The 16,149-nt window shown below is 34.8% G+C and overlaps 2 protein-coding genes across 9 annotated transcripts in view; one reads left to right on the forward strand and one right to left on the reverse strand.

The window, feature by feature from the left end:
* The window catches only part of east (enhanced adult sensory threshold), a 158,957-nt gene that overhangs the window by 40,426 nt on the left and 102,382 nt on the right, over window positions 1-16,149 (forward strand). The window lies entirely within an intron of this gene.
* LOC140436120 (uncharacterized) overlaps window positions 10,608-16,149 on the reverse strand; it is a 36,745-nt gene continuing 31,203 nt past the window's right edge. The window contains exon 2 of the mRNA XM_072524827.1: window positions 10,608-11,378. Within this exon, the coding sequence (XP_072380928.1) occupies window positions 10,608-11,378 (771 nt within the window). The remainder of the gene's footprint in view (window positions 11,379-16,149) is intronic.

Raw genomic sequence — 16,149 nt, forward strand, 5'->3', positions numbered from 1 at the left:
GTTAAGGTTGTATTTATAAGAAAACTAGCTGACTATACGACTACTGAAAACTATACGACTAATAATATTTTCAATTATAGAGTAAATTATTAACAGAGTTAAGTAAATATCATGAAATCTGTGATGGCATCCCTGGTATATCCAGAGAATTTAAAAATTCTTTTGGATAATTTACGGCTTCGTCTTCATTAACAATAATGTCCACTGGTTTAAAAGATTACTATATAAATTACTATATTAATGGGAATAAGCCACAATTAAAGGTTAAAATAAGTTTATTGACGTTTCACTTAGGAAATCGTTCTCAAAATACAAACTTTGTAAAATGCTCATACTCACATTCATCAATAAATACTTGTCTTAAATCCTGCAAGATTGTTGATCGCCTAATACAAATACGTGATTTTAGATTAACTCCAAAGAAAAAATCCAACAGATTAAGGTTCCGCGAACGAACAGGCCACTCTACGAATCCTGTATGTTCAATCCATCGATTTGGAAAATTTGCATCCAAAATGGTCTACCATAGCTCATTTATATCTAATGATCTAAATAGTCTCTTTAATTTTCTTCCATATACCTAAATTATCATAATATACGAGGCATGTTTTTTAAGTAAGTTCCGTATTGCGATTCCGCCGCCGCAGCGCTACGGTCGGCGTTCCGCGCATGAGCGCTGGTTACCTACATCTCTTGTCTACGCACTGACGCCATTACAGTCTGATTCTTCATTGTATACTTGTTTACTCCAGTGTTTAAGATGCCTCCAACAATCGTGAGTCACGCTGATTGTGAAGTACGGGCTGTTATACGATTTCTTAGTGCTAAAGGCGTAAAACCGATCGATATTCATCGTGAGATCGTTAAAGTTTACGGACAAAACATTATGAGTGATGGAATGGTAAGGAAATGGGTGAGAGCATTTAAAGATGGCCACACAAATGTGCATGATGAAGAACGGATTGGGCGTCCTTCGGTCGTTAATGAAAATTTGGTGCAGAAAGTGGACGAAAAGGTGAGAGAAAGCAGACGCTTTACAATTTCATCTTTGTCCGACTGCTTTCCTCAGTATTCTCGTAGTGTTTTGTATCGCATTGTTACCGAGAACTTGAATTACCGGAAATTGTGTTCACGTTGGGTTCCAAAAATGTTCACGGATTTGCACAAAACCCAACGTTTAGGCAGTGCATTGACTTTCCTTGAGCGGTACCACAGTGAAGGTGAAGATTTTTTAGACCAAATTTTTACTGGTGACGAAACGTGGGTGGCCTACGTCAGACCAGAATCGAAACAACAATCCATGGAATGGCGACATTCATCATCACCCAAAAGAGTGAAGTTTAAGCAAACAATTTCTGCCCGGAAAATCATGTGCACAGTTTTTTGGGACAGAAAAGGAGTATTGCTAGTGGAGTTTCTGCCTCGTAATGAGACAATCAATGCAGCGTCTTATTGTGAGGCATTGAAAAATCTGCGTCGTGCAATCCAGAACCAAAGACGTGGCAAGTTGAGTAAGGGTATCGTTTTGCTGCATGACAATGCCCGTCCACATGTGGCTAATCAGACCAAAGATCTCATCAAATCATTTAAATGGGAAACTCTAGATCATCCTCCATACAGCCCTGATCTGGCGCCCAGCGACTACCATTTGTTCCAGCACTTGAAGAAACACCTGGGCGGTCAGCGTCTTCAAGACGATAACGAAGTCAAAACATTTGTGATGCAGGGGTTAACAAGTCAGGCGGCAGAATTTTATCAGGAGGGTATTCAAAAACTGGTGCCACGTTATGACAAGTGCCTTAATATTCACGGAAATTATGTAGAAAAGTAGATTAAGGTACAGGCTTTCATGTAAAACTTTTTTTTAATTCCAAAACGGTACTTACTTAAAAAACACGCCTCTTATTATGGTCTTTACTTTTTTTCTTTCGTTAGTGTTTTCCTCGAAATGAAAGACAAACATGCCATGTGTTTCTTATGTAGTATAATTCAAAGAATAATTGTGCCAGAACCTACAACACACTCAAATACAGTGAAATATATAGGTACAGCATTTTACTAGATTCTGTGAATTTAAAATTAACCCCTCTGAAAAAATAAAATTTGTTTAACCTGTGGCCAGGTGCGCCTTAAATAATTACAACACAGGGAGCTCAGCAGCATGTTTGCTGTCATGTAGTTGCAGCAAATAAGAAAATGCTGGTTATTTCCAACGTTTTACAGTTTTGTCCATGTGCTTCATCACAACTATTTTTACCTTATTTCTGTGTTTTGGATTGCCTTCCCCTGCGTAGTTTACAATATGATCGTCTATTGGTACTTTGCTAGAACCTAGCCATCTCATTTCACTAATTCCAGGGATACTTGTATCTAGCCGCTTCATTTCTTTGATGGTGTTTGGTTCAGTTGTTTAACTGCCTCCGTTTTCGTGGCTCATATATGTCCTGTACAATGTACTCGTACATATTTTCTTATATTAGAAAGTTTATTGATGATTCTAGCCTTAGCACCTTTGTCCCCTTTGGAACGTCCCTAATGGAGCTGTTGTATTCATAAGCCATTACTCAGCAAAAATAGGCTGATAGGAAAGATTGAAGGCATCGCTCAGGACAAGTTGAAAAATAGTTAAATATGGAAGCCCTTATTCCTTCCCTAAAAGGAAGGTTCAGGAAGACATCCAAGAACACGATGGGTAATATAAGGCAATAATACCTAAAACATTTATCACAGGCCCTGTATAACAAATTTCCGAAATTAATTTTCGAGCGTGTACAATATTAATATATTAAACATTTTGCAATATTATTTGAATTAACGTTAAACGTTGATCTGCAAGCTTTGTGCGGCTTTATGTTTATTGATCGAAAAGTTAATATTATAAAGACCCCATCCCCGCGCCCCTAAAAACAGATTTCATTTTGGTTTGTAGGTCAATTTATACGACCCAAACTTCCCGAAAGTCTCTCTCTCTTTCTCATTATAAATACGACTTTAAATTAGTTTACAAGTTATGTTTACATAAAATTTTCTTTTTTAGAAATCATGCGTATGGAAAAAAAGTCAAATGTTAAAAAGTTCTATGCCGATTTAAAGATTTCTGTAAAATTTTCAAATACTTTTGAAATGCGTATGTTACAAAAAAATGTTCCATTTAATACTAGATAGACATAAAAAAACTACTTCGTTTTTTATATTATATATTTGAAAATAGTAGCAATGAGGCTAGTTAATGCTAGAATCTTCTTCTTCAAGTTTCATCCCCGCCGGCGGTCGGCAATCCTAATAGCTATTCCGATCTTAGAGACGGCTGCTCTAAAAATTTACGCTTCTTTTTCCTTGGAACTTTAGCTGCATAATCAGTTGAAGCAAGTTTTATTTCTCTCCACGTGTAATATGTCCGAGATATTGCAATTTTCTTATTTTAATTGTATTTAAAATTTCCATTTCTATATTAATCCTTCTCAGAACCTCTTTGTGCAGTTGTTCGGTAGAATTCAAATCGATCGGACGTGTGTAAATTATCGGCGTTAATAGTATCGATAACAAAACTTTTTTCCTATTTGTTTTGTTGTTTTGCGATAAACAATTAATTTTGGTGAAACTATTGGTGTTTTTTCATAAAGATGAGTGAATTAAATGGGGGCAGCAAGCCCCCCGACCCTCCCCCTTATGATAAAGATGAAAATCAGGTTGGTATGATGGAATCTACAAATATGGAAACAATTTTACAAAAACAAGAGAACCAGAATGTAAGTACTAATTTAATGTCTAATTCTTTGGGAAAAAACGATAATGGTTCTAACGTTAATGAGAAGGTAAATAATAGACAGGTTTATTTATATACAAATAAAGATACCGGACCATATCATGTTTACGTAGAAAATTTCTCGGGATCTTTCACCGGTAAGTTAAATGCTTTAAGAGTTGGTGACATTATTCTTTCTGCGTTTCCTGAATTGGACTCAAAAATTACAAATATTGATTCTATTGGTCGTAATAGAATTAGGATTAAATTAACAGACTACAAAAATGCAAATTATTTAATAAATCAAAAAAATTCATCAGTATTTGTTAAAAATAACTTAGAATTGTATATACCTAAATTCATTCTGTTCCGACAAGGGATAATTAGAGATATTGATACCGAATTTTCTGAAGAATATGTAAAATCAAAAATTAAACAATATGATAGTCATTGTAACTTTGAAATTGTAAACGTTCGGCGAATTAAACGCAAACAGGAAGTAATTGAAAACGATTCAAAAAAAATAATTTACGTTCCCACAAAATCGTGTATTGTTTCCTTTAAATCTCAGATATTGCCGCGTTATATTTCAATAAATAAAGTTATTAAAGAGGTTGAACACTATACACAAAAAGTTTTAATATGTTTTAATTGCCTCAGATATGGGCATTTAGGTAGTCAGTGTAAAGGTCGCCCAAGATGTGGTAAATGCCAAGAGTCACATAATACAAAAGAATGCCAAATAAATGACTATATCCCAAAATGTTTCAGTTGCCAAGGAAATCACTATACAACAAATTTATCAGTGTGTCCAGAGTTTAAGAGACAAAAATTAATTAAGGAAGCTATGAGTTTTTCCAACATAAGCTTTTTTGATGCCAATAAACAGGTTCCCAAAACTTCCTATGCAGATATTTTAAATAAAAGCAATACGAGCCATCCATTTGACTTACTTGTTCAACCCACTTCTTCTACCTATTTACATTCTAGTTCTTCCTCTACTTCTGTTCAGAATATTCCAAAAGTCAACTCCTCTAGAAAACAATTTGCTTCCCATTTGCTTTATAACAGTAACTCAAACGAATTAAAAGATAAATCTAATAAAAGGCCAAGGCCAAATACTCCTGATCCATCTGAACAGATCAGAAAAGAGATTATTTCTCAGGTTAATGTTCCCAGTACTTCGGGAGGAATATTAAGTAGCCCTCAATACAAAAAAACAATTATCACAGATCGACAGTCAGAGGTCCTAGATCCTAGTATAATTAATGTAATTTTAGAATTGGTTATGAAAATTGTTAATTCTCTACAACAAACAAATAATTTAAATGTTTCTAAATCAGAAATCATCCAACTAATTAGTAAACATGTAAATCCAGATGTGTTATCAAATTCGCAGACCTAAACTCAAAATTAAATGTTTTGCAATGGAACTGTCGTTCGGCAGTTTCAAATAAAGTAAATTTAGAATTTTTACTCCATCAAAATCAAATTCATATTGCCTTATTATCGGAGACATGGTTTAAGCCTGGTTTGTATTATAACTTTAAAAACTTTAATTGCTTTAGAACAGATCGTATAGATGGATATGGTGGGTCAGCTATTTTATTGAAAACAAATATTAAATGTCAAGAAATTAGATTTAACATAAATATTCCTATTACATACACATGTATTTCCTTTAAACTACCATCAACAAATAAAACCATTCATCTTGTATCCCTATATAATGAACCGAAAAACAAAACTACAACACAGCAATGGCTATCCTTTTTTAAAATTATACCAAAACCCTTTATTTTGGGAGGTGACTTTAACGCGCACAATGTCGCATGGGGCTGTGAAGTTGATGACACATCTGGAAAATCATTGTTGGATGCTATCGAGCAGTGTAACCTTGTATTTTTAAATGACGGTTCACCCACCCTTGTTCCTTTAACCACACATTCACGAGCATCTGCAATAGACCTCACAATATGTACTCAAGATATTATAGCGCTACTGAATTGGAATGTTTTACAAGATCCCCATGGATCAAACCACCTACCCATTATCTTTTCAATTTATCACCCAAAGGGAAAAGAAACCCAGAGACTACACAAAATCTGGAATTTCAACAAAGCAGATTGGAATTTGTATTCATCACTCTTTACATCTCTAAACCAACCCAGGACGTATGGTGATCTAATTGAAAACTTCTACTTCTCAGCCAATACAGCAATACCACAATACACGAATATTACCAACAAACATCACATTCCAAAACCTTGGTGGGACAAAACGTGCCAGGAAACAGCCCGACGCAGAAAATTAACTTATATTAAATATAAGCAAAATCCCACAATAAGTAACCTAATAGAATACAAAAAGATGGACGCATTAGCAAAGAAAACCTTTAAGGAGAAGAAAAGGAAAAACTGGAGGGAGTATTGTGAAAGTTTGAATCAAAATACTCCCATCAAGGAGGTATGGAGGAAAGTAAATTGCTTCAAAAATCGCAAACAATCCAATAAATTGCCTATTGACCCGGACGAACCATGGATAACAGAGTTTTACCAAAAAATTTCTCCAGATTGGGTTCCGAATGATATTACCAACTCCATAGCCACTGTTTCTAGAGATAACCTTTGCTTAGATCGTCCGTTCTATCTATGGGAACTAAGAAGGGTCCTCAAACAAAATAACAATACTGCTCCTGGTAAAGACAATATATCTTATTCTATGATTTCTAACCTGACAAATGAACATAAAATCCATCTACTTCATATTCTAAATAATATTTGGCAGAAACAAGCACCAATTCCAGAAAGCTGGAAGGAGTATATTATAATACCTATAAGAAAACCTGGCAAACGTGATGACGATTACAATTCATATCGTCCAATATCTCTAGCTTCTTGTCTTCTTAAAACCCTGGAAAGACTAATTAAAAATAGATTAGAGCATTGGTTAGAATTTAATGACATTCTCCCACACTCCCAATTTGGTTTTCGCAAGTTCAAATCCACGCAAGATGCCATAACTGCTTTTGTAACAACAGTTCAAGTCAATTTCACGGAAAACTCATCTACTGCAGCTGCATTTCTGGACGTATCATCTGCTTTTGATAATATAAATTTGGATATCCTTGAACAAAAGTTATTGTCAGTCGGGATACCTATAGGTATAACATCCTTTTTGAAAACTTTGTACTCAGAGAGATTGATTTACTTAAAAATCAATGAGAAATTTTTTTCTCCTCGACTGTCCAATATAGGCCTGCCGCAAGGAAGTATTTTAAGTCCACTTTTATATATTTTATATAATATAGATTTAGAAGTCATTGTTCCTATTAACACAAAAATACTACAATTTGCAGATGATGTGGTACTCTATTCATCAGACAAATCAATCGATGTTTCTAAAAATAATTTAACAACAGCTATATTAACAATACATGCATATTATCAATCAAATGGATTAACATTATCAGAATCCAAAACAGAAATCTGCTTCTTTTCTAGAAAACATAGAATTCCAGAAGGATATATAAGTTGTGGTCAATTCAAATTTCCAATTAAAAACTGTATCAAATACCTGGGAACTTATTTAGACAGAAAACTTTTGTGGAAAGACCATATTCATCATATCATTAAAAAAACCGAAAAAACTATGAATATCCTAAGAGCTTTCTGTAAAACAAACTGGGGTGCAGATCCCAACATTAGTTTAATGTTTTATCGATCTATGATACGACCAGTTTTCGATTATAGCTGCCACTTGTATGGAAACGCATCGAACACCCATTTAACAAAAATTGAGGTACAGAAAAATAAGTGCCTACGCTTGTGCCTTGGGTATCTGAAATCTACACCAATTAATGTAATGGAAATTGAAGCTGTTGAACCGCCATTGAATTTACGGAGGCAGTATCTTACCGACAAATATATAGCTCGTACCATTAGCAGAGACCAAGTATTTCTTAAAGATATACACAATCTGGCTGTTTTAGATTTGACTAAAAGGTATTGGTTTAAGAAAAAATCTCCACTCGTGGCGGTAAGCTATAGAAATCTGTCTAAATTCAAAGAGGTACTTTATAAGGGTCATCTTCCACCAGTTTATACTGAAAAGCCTCATGTACTGTTCTCAATAAAAATCAAGACAGAATTTCTCAATGATGTCCAAGGCCCCATGTTTAACGCAGAAATTCAGAAGAAATGGCCTAATTATTATTATATATTCACTGATGGTTCAAAAAAAGGAAATAACACTGCTTGCGCAATATACCAACAGAATTCTGGACTACAGCATAAATATAAGTTACCTGATGAAGCCACCATCTACACATCCGAAATGCTGGGTTTAAAGTTTGCTCTTTCTCACGCTTTGACAAACGAAATGAAGAACTGTGTAATATTTACAGACAGTAAAAGTGCAGTAGAAAGATTAGGTATAACAAATAAATCCAAGCAATTGACTCATCTAGATATAGAGATTTTAAAATTGTACTACGAGGTTTCAAAGCTCGGAGGAGAAGTTGTTATCGCATGGATCAAAGGCCATTCTGGGATAATGGGTAATATAATAGCAGATGCTCTGGCAAAAGAAGCATTATCAAGCGGAGAAACCATAGACAACAATATTTTACCGGTATCAGATATAGATGTATATAATAAACATCGGCTTAAATTAAAATGGCAAGCCAATTATACGGAATCCGAAAGTCAGTCATCATTTAAATATTGGCAACCCACACTTCTTAAAAAAAGGTGGTTTCATTCAGAGTCGAACAGAAGTTTTATTAAAACTATTAATAGACTAAGGTCAAATCATGCTCTAACACCTTCAAGAATGTGCAAAATGAATTTAGTAGACACTCCAAACTGTACTTGTGGTAAATATGGAGATTTAACACATATCCTGTTAGAATGTGTAAACCAACAAGGAAATATTACGTGTTTATATGAAAATTTACGAAAACTAAATGTCTGTTTCCCATTTCACATAAATGAATTAATTTTCTCTGGAAACGTAGAAATCTATAATTGTATTTATCAGTTAATAAGAAATTGTAAATATAAACTTTAAACAATATAATTTACTAACCATAGAATTAAGATGAAACTTGTAAGCAATTTGCGAACTCCAATCATGTAATAAACCTTTTAATACGAAAAAAAAATAAAAAAAATAAAAAAAAAAAAATATATAAAAAAAAAACAAAAAAAAAAAATGTAAAACAAAATTATTACAAAGGATGACCAAAACAAAATAAAAAATATATATAAAGAAAAATAAGAAAATAAAAAGAAAAAATAAAAAAAAAAATAAAAAAAATAATAAAAATAAAAATAAAAAAAAAATAAAAATAAAAAGAAAAATTAAAACTCACATTTAGTACTAACTCGAACTCTGATTGTTGTTCTGTGAATACAAATTACAAAATAGTCTGGTCAATTGGCTATGCCAAGGCCATAAAAAAAAAAAAAAAAAAAAAAAAAAAAAAAAAACCTCTTTGTGATCTGTTTTGTCCACAATGTTTTCAGAATTCTTTTATACACCCACAACTCGAATGATTCCAGTTTTTTCATTGATGTTGCATTCAAGGTCCAAGCTTCCATTATATAAAACAAAGTCCAGAAAACGTACACATCGCCAACCTAATTCTTAGTACCAACTTTAAAACTCTTGTGCAGAGCACTCTTCTAATTTTGTAGAAATTTGCTCTAGCCTATTCTATTGTGATTTTGATTTCCTAGAAATAATCATTTGTGGTGTTCTATCACCATAATCATTGTTCCAAGATACTCATATTTGTCCATTAATTCGACATTGGTTCCGTTTATTAGAAGATTCTCGTTATTTTTTTCAGTTTCCGATATTTTCATAAAGTTTGTCTTCTTGACGCTCATTGTTAGACCGTATTCTTTTCCATTCTTCGCTATTCTGGTCACCAGTCTCTGAAGATCTTCAATATTTTAGGCTAAAATGACAGTGTCATCCAATATTTTATATCTAATATTGTTAATAGGAACTCCTCTTCTATCATGGCTATGTGGACCTTGTTGACCGCCGCTCTAAAAGTTCTGCATTACTGTATTCAAACCATTCAAAGTTCTTAAGTCACCATATTCTTTGTCTTCATACATTTTGATTTTCTCGAAATTTGACTTGCATAATTAGTTGCAATAATGAGTATTCTCACTTGTTTGTCCAAATACATGAAACTATCTGTGGGGTATTAACAAACAAATGTACTTTTACAAATTAATAGTACTTAATTAACAGAACTATTCCTTCGATAACTCTGGCGAGAAAAATGGACTTTTCCTCATTGGTGCAAATAATTATTAAAATTTAAATGGTTGCAATAAACAATCAAAAACAATTTATAGGTTTAGGTAAAACTAGGTAAAAACTTACCGCTGGGTCTAATTACCAGGGTTTGCACTACAAAACAACGAACGAAATCAATTCAATATGCGTGCATGGGTTCCCGTGCCGGGTTGCGTCTTTTCTTTTCAACGACTGGTGCTCTTCTCTTTGAGGGACGCATTCCACGAGCCCGATGGCGGTACTTATAGGGATCGTAGGAATACAGGGAGGACAAATGTATTGATTAATTTATACAACCATATTTAAATTTAAACATTCTCCCCCCTTTAAAGGCCATAAGGTCTTTAAAAAACAAAACGAATTCCAAATACTATAATTACTTAAACAACTAAAACGATAATTAATACAAACAATTCCTATACAAATCCTACACAAATATTCAAAACTTAAACTACAATAAAAAAATTAAAATTAAAATGGTGGTTTCGTCGCGGTTATATTGACAAAAGTCGAACAAAACAAAATCAGTAAAAAGGCTGACCATCTAATCTTCATCTATCGGCAAGGGACAGATTCGAACAAGAGGCCGTTTTAAGGTTCCGGTGATCGTACGCACGGTAGCCACTCGAGCTACACCGTCTTTACCCTCATGTAATTCAACAAGACGCGCGAGAGGCCATTTACACGGAGCCAAATTATCCTCCTTTAAAACAACTAAGGCACCGATTTTAGGTACAAAGCCAGAATCTAACCATTTGGACTTTTGTTGCAAGGTGTGCAAATATTCCTTTCGCCATCGAGCCCAAAAATCCCTATGGATGCGTTGTAACAACTGCCATCTGGACAAACGATTGAAGGATACCTCCGAAAAATCAGGCACAGACAAAGATGTCAAGGGTTCAAGAGTCAGGAAATGTCCTGGGGTCAACGCATTGAGATCTTCAACATCATTGGTTAATGGGGTGAGAGGGCGTGAGTTTAAGACCGATTCAATTAAAGTTAAAACGGTATAAAATTCTTCGTAGGTCAAAATTTGAGCCCCGACTATACGAACAATATGTTCCTTTACAGAACGAATTCCCCGTTCATAAATACCACCAAAATGTGGAGCAGCGGGAGGAGCAAATGAAAACTTAATATTTTCTTTATCGAGAGCGCTCTCCATGAAGCTACTAAGCTGTCGATAAGCACTATGAAAATTAGTGCCATTATCACAAAACACTTGCGATACTCGACCTCTCCGAGCGATAAAACGTTGTAAAGCGGCCAAAAAGGCTTCCGCGGTCAAATCACTAGCTAATTCAAGATGTAAAGCCTTTGTAGCGCAACATACAAATAGACACAAATAGGCCTTTTGAGTTCTAACTCCCCTGTAACGAGACATGGTTATCGAGAACGGTCCACCATAATCTAACCCACAAATCGAAAAGGGTTTAATGGCACCGAGACGAAATTTAGGCAAATTACCCATAGGGGGTTGTAAGTTTTTAGGAGATTGTTTCCAACATCTAATACATTTGGACAATACCGAATTAACGGCTTGTTTAGAAGACATTATCCAAAACCTTTGACTAACCAAAAACTGAGTACTCTTAAATCCAGCATGTAAATACTTCTCATGATAATGACGAACTAGAAGAGTAGTAAGACGAGATTTTTTTGGTAACAAAAACGGGTGTTTTGCTTCATACGATAACGAAGACTGCGATAGACGACCACCTACTCTTAAACACTGAGTACTATCATCTAAAAATACTCCCAACTTACGAAATGGTTTTGGAAAAGAATTTGATTGAAGATGTTCTTCAAAATACTTTTCTTGTGTAAATCTGACAAGAATAATCAACGAGTCTTCTAATTCTACGAAAGTCAAGGGTCCTGACCGTTTCGACCTTTTATAACGAGAGTTGTGCGCGAATCGCAACATAAAAGCCAAAATTCTTTGGATCGAGGTAAAAGACGATTTATTTTTCAACAAACAAGACAGAAAATGTTCCTCACGAGTGGAAACAAACACTAAAGCTTTCTTTATCTCTTCCAAAGAGGATTTTTCCTGCAATGAGGGGGGAACCTCTGGAAAAATTAATGGAATATTATGCAAAAACGAAGGACCTGTTAACCAGTCTAATTTTGATAGAAAAGCGGCCGGTAGCATGCCTCGCGAAGGCGCATCGGCTGCATTATTTCGAGATTCGATATAATGCCAAGAATAATTTTGACTATGGGACTGGATATACGAAATGCGATTTGCGACGAAAGTTTTGAATCTCGAGTGGGAGCTTTTAATCCAGTGCAATACGATTTGAGAATCTAACCAAGCATACACATTTTGAAATATTATATGCTTCCACGACTCTAACACAAACGATATAAGTTTTACCAAATGAACAGCAGCTAACAATTCTAATCGAGGTATAGTAATCTGTTTTATAGGAGCTACTTTCGATTTGGCACACAGTAAATTAACTTGAACTAGGTTACGAGTATCAATACTACGAATATAAACGACACAAGCATATCCCTTTTCACTAGCATCGGCAAATCCATGAAGCTCTAAGATGGGACATGAGGAAATATTCAAAAAACGAGGAATTTTGAACTGTGAAATAAGAGATAATTCGCTCTTATATTGCTCCCATACACGAATTATTTCCGAAGGAGGACGATCATCCCATTTAAGACCGGTTGCCCAAAGTTGTTGGATTAAATGTTTAATAAAAAAGGTAATAGGTGTTAAGTAACCACAAGGATCATAAATTCGAGCTAATTCGGACAAAAACGATCTTTTGGTACAAGGGACGTCTTGCAATTTGACTGAAAATTGAAAGACGTCGGACTGTGCAATCCACTTCAAACCAAGGATTTTTAATGAAGGACCATTTGCTTCTGGATCAAAATTAATGGAGTGAGGATTAATATGGGATTCAGGAAACTGCGACAACAATTTGGGTTCATTCGAACACCATTTCCGTAATTCAAAGCCTCCTAACTTTAACAAAGCGACTAATTCGTCAACTAAAGTTTGTGCTTCTTCGAGAGTCGAAGCACCAAAAACAAAATCATCAATATACGAAGCGTGACGAATAAGCGAGACGGCGTTAGGAAAACGAGAGCCTTCGTCTAATGCTAATTGTTGGAGAGTTCTTAAAGCGAGATACGGCGAAGATACTATTCCAAAATTAACAGTTAATAAACGATATTCCTGAATTTCCTCAGCGCTAGAAAATCTCCATAACACGCGTTGATAATCCGTGTGTTCAGGAGCGACTAAAATATTACGATACATCTGACGAATGTCCGCACACAGCGCAAAACGATTAAGTCTAAAATTCAACAACAGCGAGACTATGTTTTGTTGCAGCTTAGGACCGACCAGTAAATAGTCGTTTAAAGATTTACCGCGACTGGGACTTTTCTGAGACGCATTATATACAACTCGAATTTTACTTGAAACACTATCTGGTTTCACAACGCAATGATGTGGAATATAATACTTTCCCCTTTTCTTTTCGGCATTAGAGACTAACTGCATATGACCTAAATCAAGATACTCCTGCATATGAAAAGAATATTCTTTTTTCAAACTTGGTTGACGAGATAAGCGTCGTTCTAATGATAGCAATCTATTTAAAGCAATATTATAGCTATCTTGCAAACAAGGCGGCGATTCACGAAAAGGCAAAGATACAACATATTTACCCGAGACGTCTCGATTATGCGTTTCCAGATAAATGTTCTCACACAGAACGTCTTCTGGTTCTGAAACTGGCTTTTCTGGTACGTTTTCCAGTTCCCAAAATTTCGTTAACGAAGAATTTAGTGGGTCTTCAATATTTGAAAGACAAACAAGCGAAGTCGACGAAAGGTTAGGTGTGCTAGTAGGTCCTAACAAAATATAACCAAAAACGGTATTTAGGGCATCTGGTTGTCCCGCTTTACCTTCAATTTTACCTTCTAACAACACCTTCGAAAATATGCTACAACCAATTAACAAATCTATAGATTGACTACAGTTAAATTCGGGATCGGCTAACTTCAAATTTTTAATATAATTCCACGTCGATATGTCAATTTTGGTGCTCGGCAAATCCGAGCAAACCCGATCTGTAATAATAGCCTCCAAGTGAAACACCGGTGACTCCTGATGTCGAGGTTGGACAGAAAAACTTATTTGACCTTGATTCAGTTTCGTTTGCATCGAATTGAGTCCGTTAACTTCAAATGAACAAGGAGTTTTAGGCCAGCCTAATCTACTGGCAGCTTTGCGACTAATGAACGAACTCATTGAACCTGAATCTAGAAGACATCTCAAGGGCTGTTTACACCCCTTACTATCAAGCGCGTGAACTAAAACGGTACCGAGCAAGATTTCCTTTTTTGTTTCGTTTTTCTTCCCTACAAAACTAGCAGCACAAGGTGATATTTCAGGCGAATTTTGTTCGACTCCCGATGCCCCTGGATTATTAGTATTTTCTATGGACGACTGACTATTGGAACGATTTCTATCAAAGTGCAACAAACTATTATGAAGGTGACTATTACATTTACTACATTTAAAGGCCTTTGGACACGACTTGACAGAATGATTAGCCTGATTAAGACACCTAAAACACGAGGAAGATTCTTTACAAAATTGGTATCTTTCTTTTGGAGATTTTTTCAAAAACAACGAGCAATGGTTAAGAAAATGACTTTGTTTACATAAAGCACAACATATTGACGACGAATTTGTAACAAAGGATGAACTACTATTATGCCTTGACTCATTGGAATGTTTATAATTACACTTTGGCTCCGTATAAGTTGGAGCCCTCGACGATTTCTTAGATTCACTTAAGCTACTATTCAAATTATCGTAAGCAATGTACTGAGTTTCAATAAACTCTACCAATTTTTGAAATGACGGGATTTTATTCGATTTATTTTCTAACTCAAATAACTTTACTGAATCCGCGTCTAATTTCGACAAAAGTAAATTAAACATAATAAAATCCCAATGTTCTGTCGGAAGACCTAATGTTTTCAATGCGGCTAAATTTTCTAAAAACGTATCTACTAATTTAGCCAGATTTTTCGAATTAACTACCGATATTTTCTGTACGCCCAAGATCGCATCCCAATGCGCGGTCGCACAACGACGAACATTTGTGTAGCGTTTAACAATTAGATCGTAAGCAATTTGATAATTATCGTTATTTATTGACAAATTACGAATCAAACTAAGTGGAGTTCCTTCTAAACATCCTTTCAAATACTTAAACTTTTCTACGTCTGCTAGGCCTGCGTTATTATGTACAACCGAATTATATAAGTCTAAAAACAAACTAAACTCCTTAAAATCACCCTTAAATTTAGGCAGCTCTATTTTAGGCAAGCGAATATTAGATTGTGGAACTACTACTGATCTAAACGGTTCTGGAGTTTCAAATTGTGGCTCAGATAATTCCGCACTAAATAGTTTTATTTTATAAAATTGTTCCAAAAATAATTCCCGAACATTTTCTTCAACCCTCGTATCCGCGTCTGGTACAGAAAGAATATTACTAATAATATTAGTGTGATGTTTTAAGAACTCTTCGCGAATCGAATCTAAATCCTCTAGTCTAATTTTAAATAAAGGGCGAATAGAAACGTCTGAAAGGGCCTTAAAACCTAAATCGAAAATTAACTGAATATCATTTAAAGCAGTTTTTCTTAAAAATTTGAGCTTCCTATTCTTTTCTTCAAGTTTTTCCATTTTAAATTTTTAACAAGTTCCAATAATATTACACAAACGAAAGTGTACAAAAATGTGGTCTAAAACCCCGAAATTACCGATTTGTAATTCGATACTTTATTAAAACGACGATAATCCCCTTTTTAAAAGTCCCATATGGTCGACTTTACAAAAAGGTCATAAATTATTCTCGAGCCACGACAAGAGACGCAAACTTAAGATAAGAACCCTCAAAACGATAAAAAATACGACGAGACGAAACCAACCATTCAAATTTAAATATAACAATAAATATTTTTTCAATCAATGAGTTCAAATCCGGCTAGATAGGCCAATGTGGGGTATTAACAAACAAATGTACTTTTACAAA

This window comes from Diabrotica undecimpunctata, chromosome 3 (assembly GCF_040954645.1).
Source record: "Diabrotica undecimpunctata isolate CICGRU chromosome 3, icDiaUnde3, whole genome shotgun sequence".
NCBI lineage: Eukaryota > Metazoa > Arthropoda > Insecta > Coleoptera > Chrysomelidae > Diabrotica > Diabrotica undecimpunctata.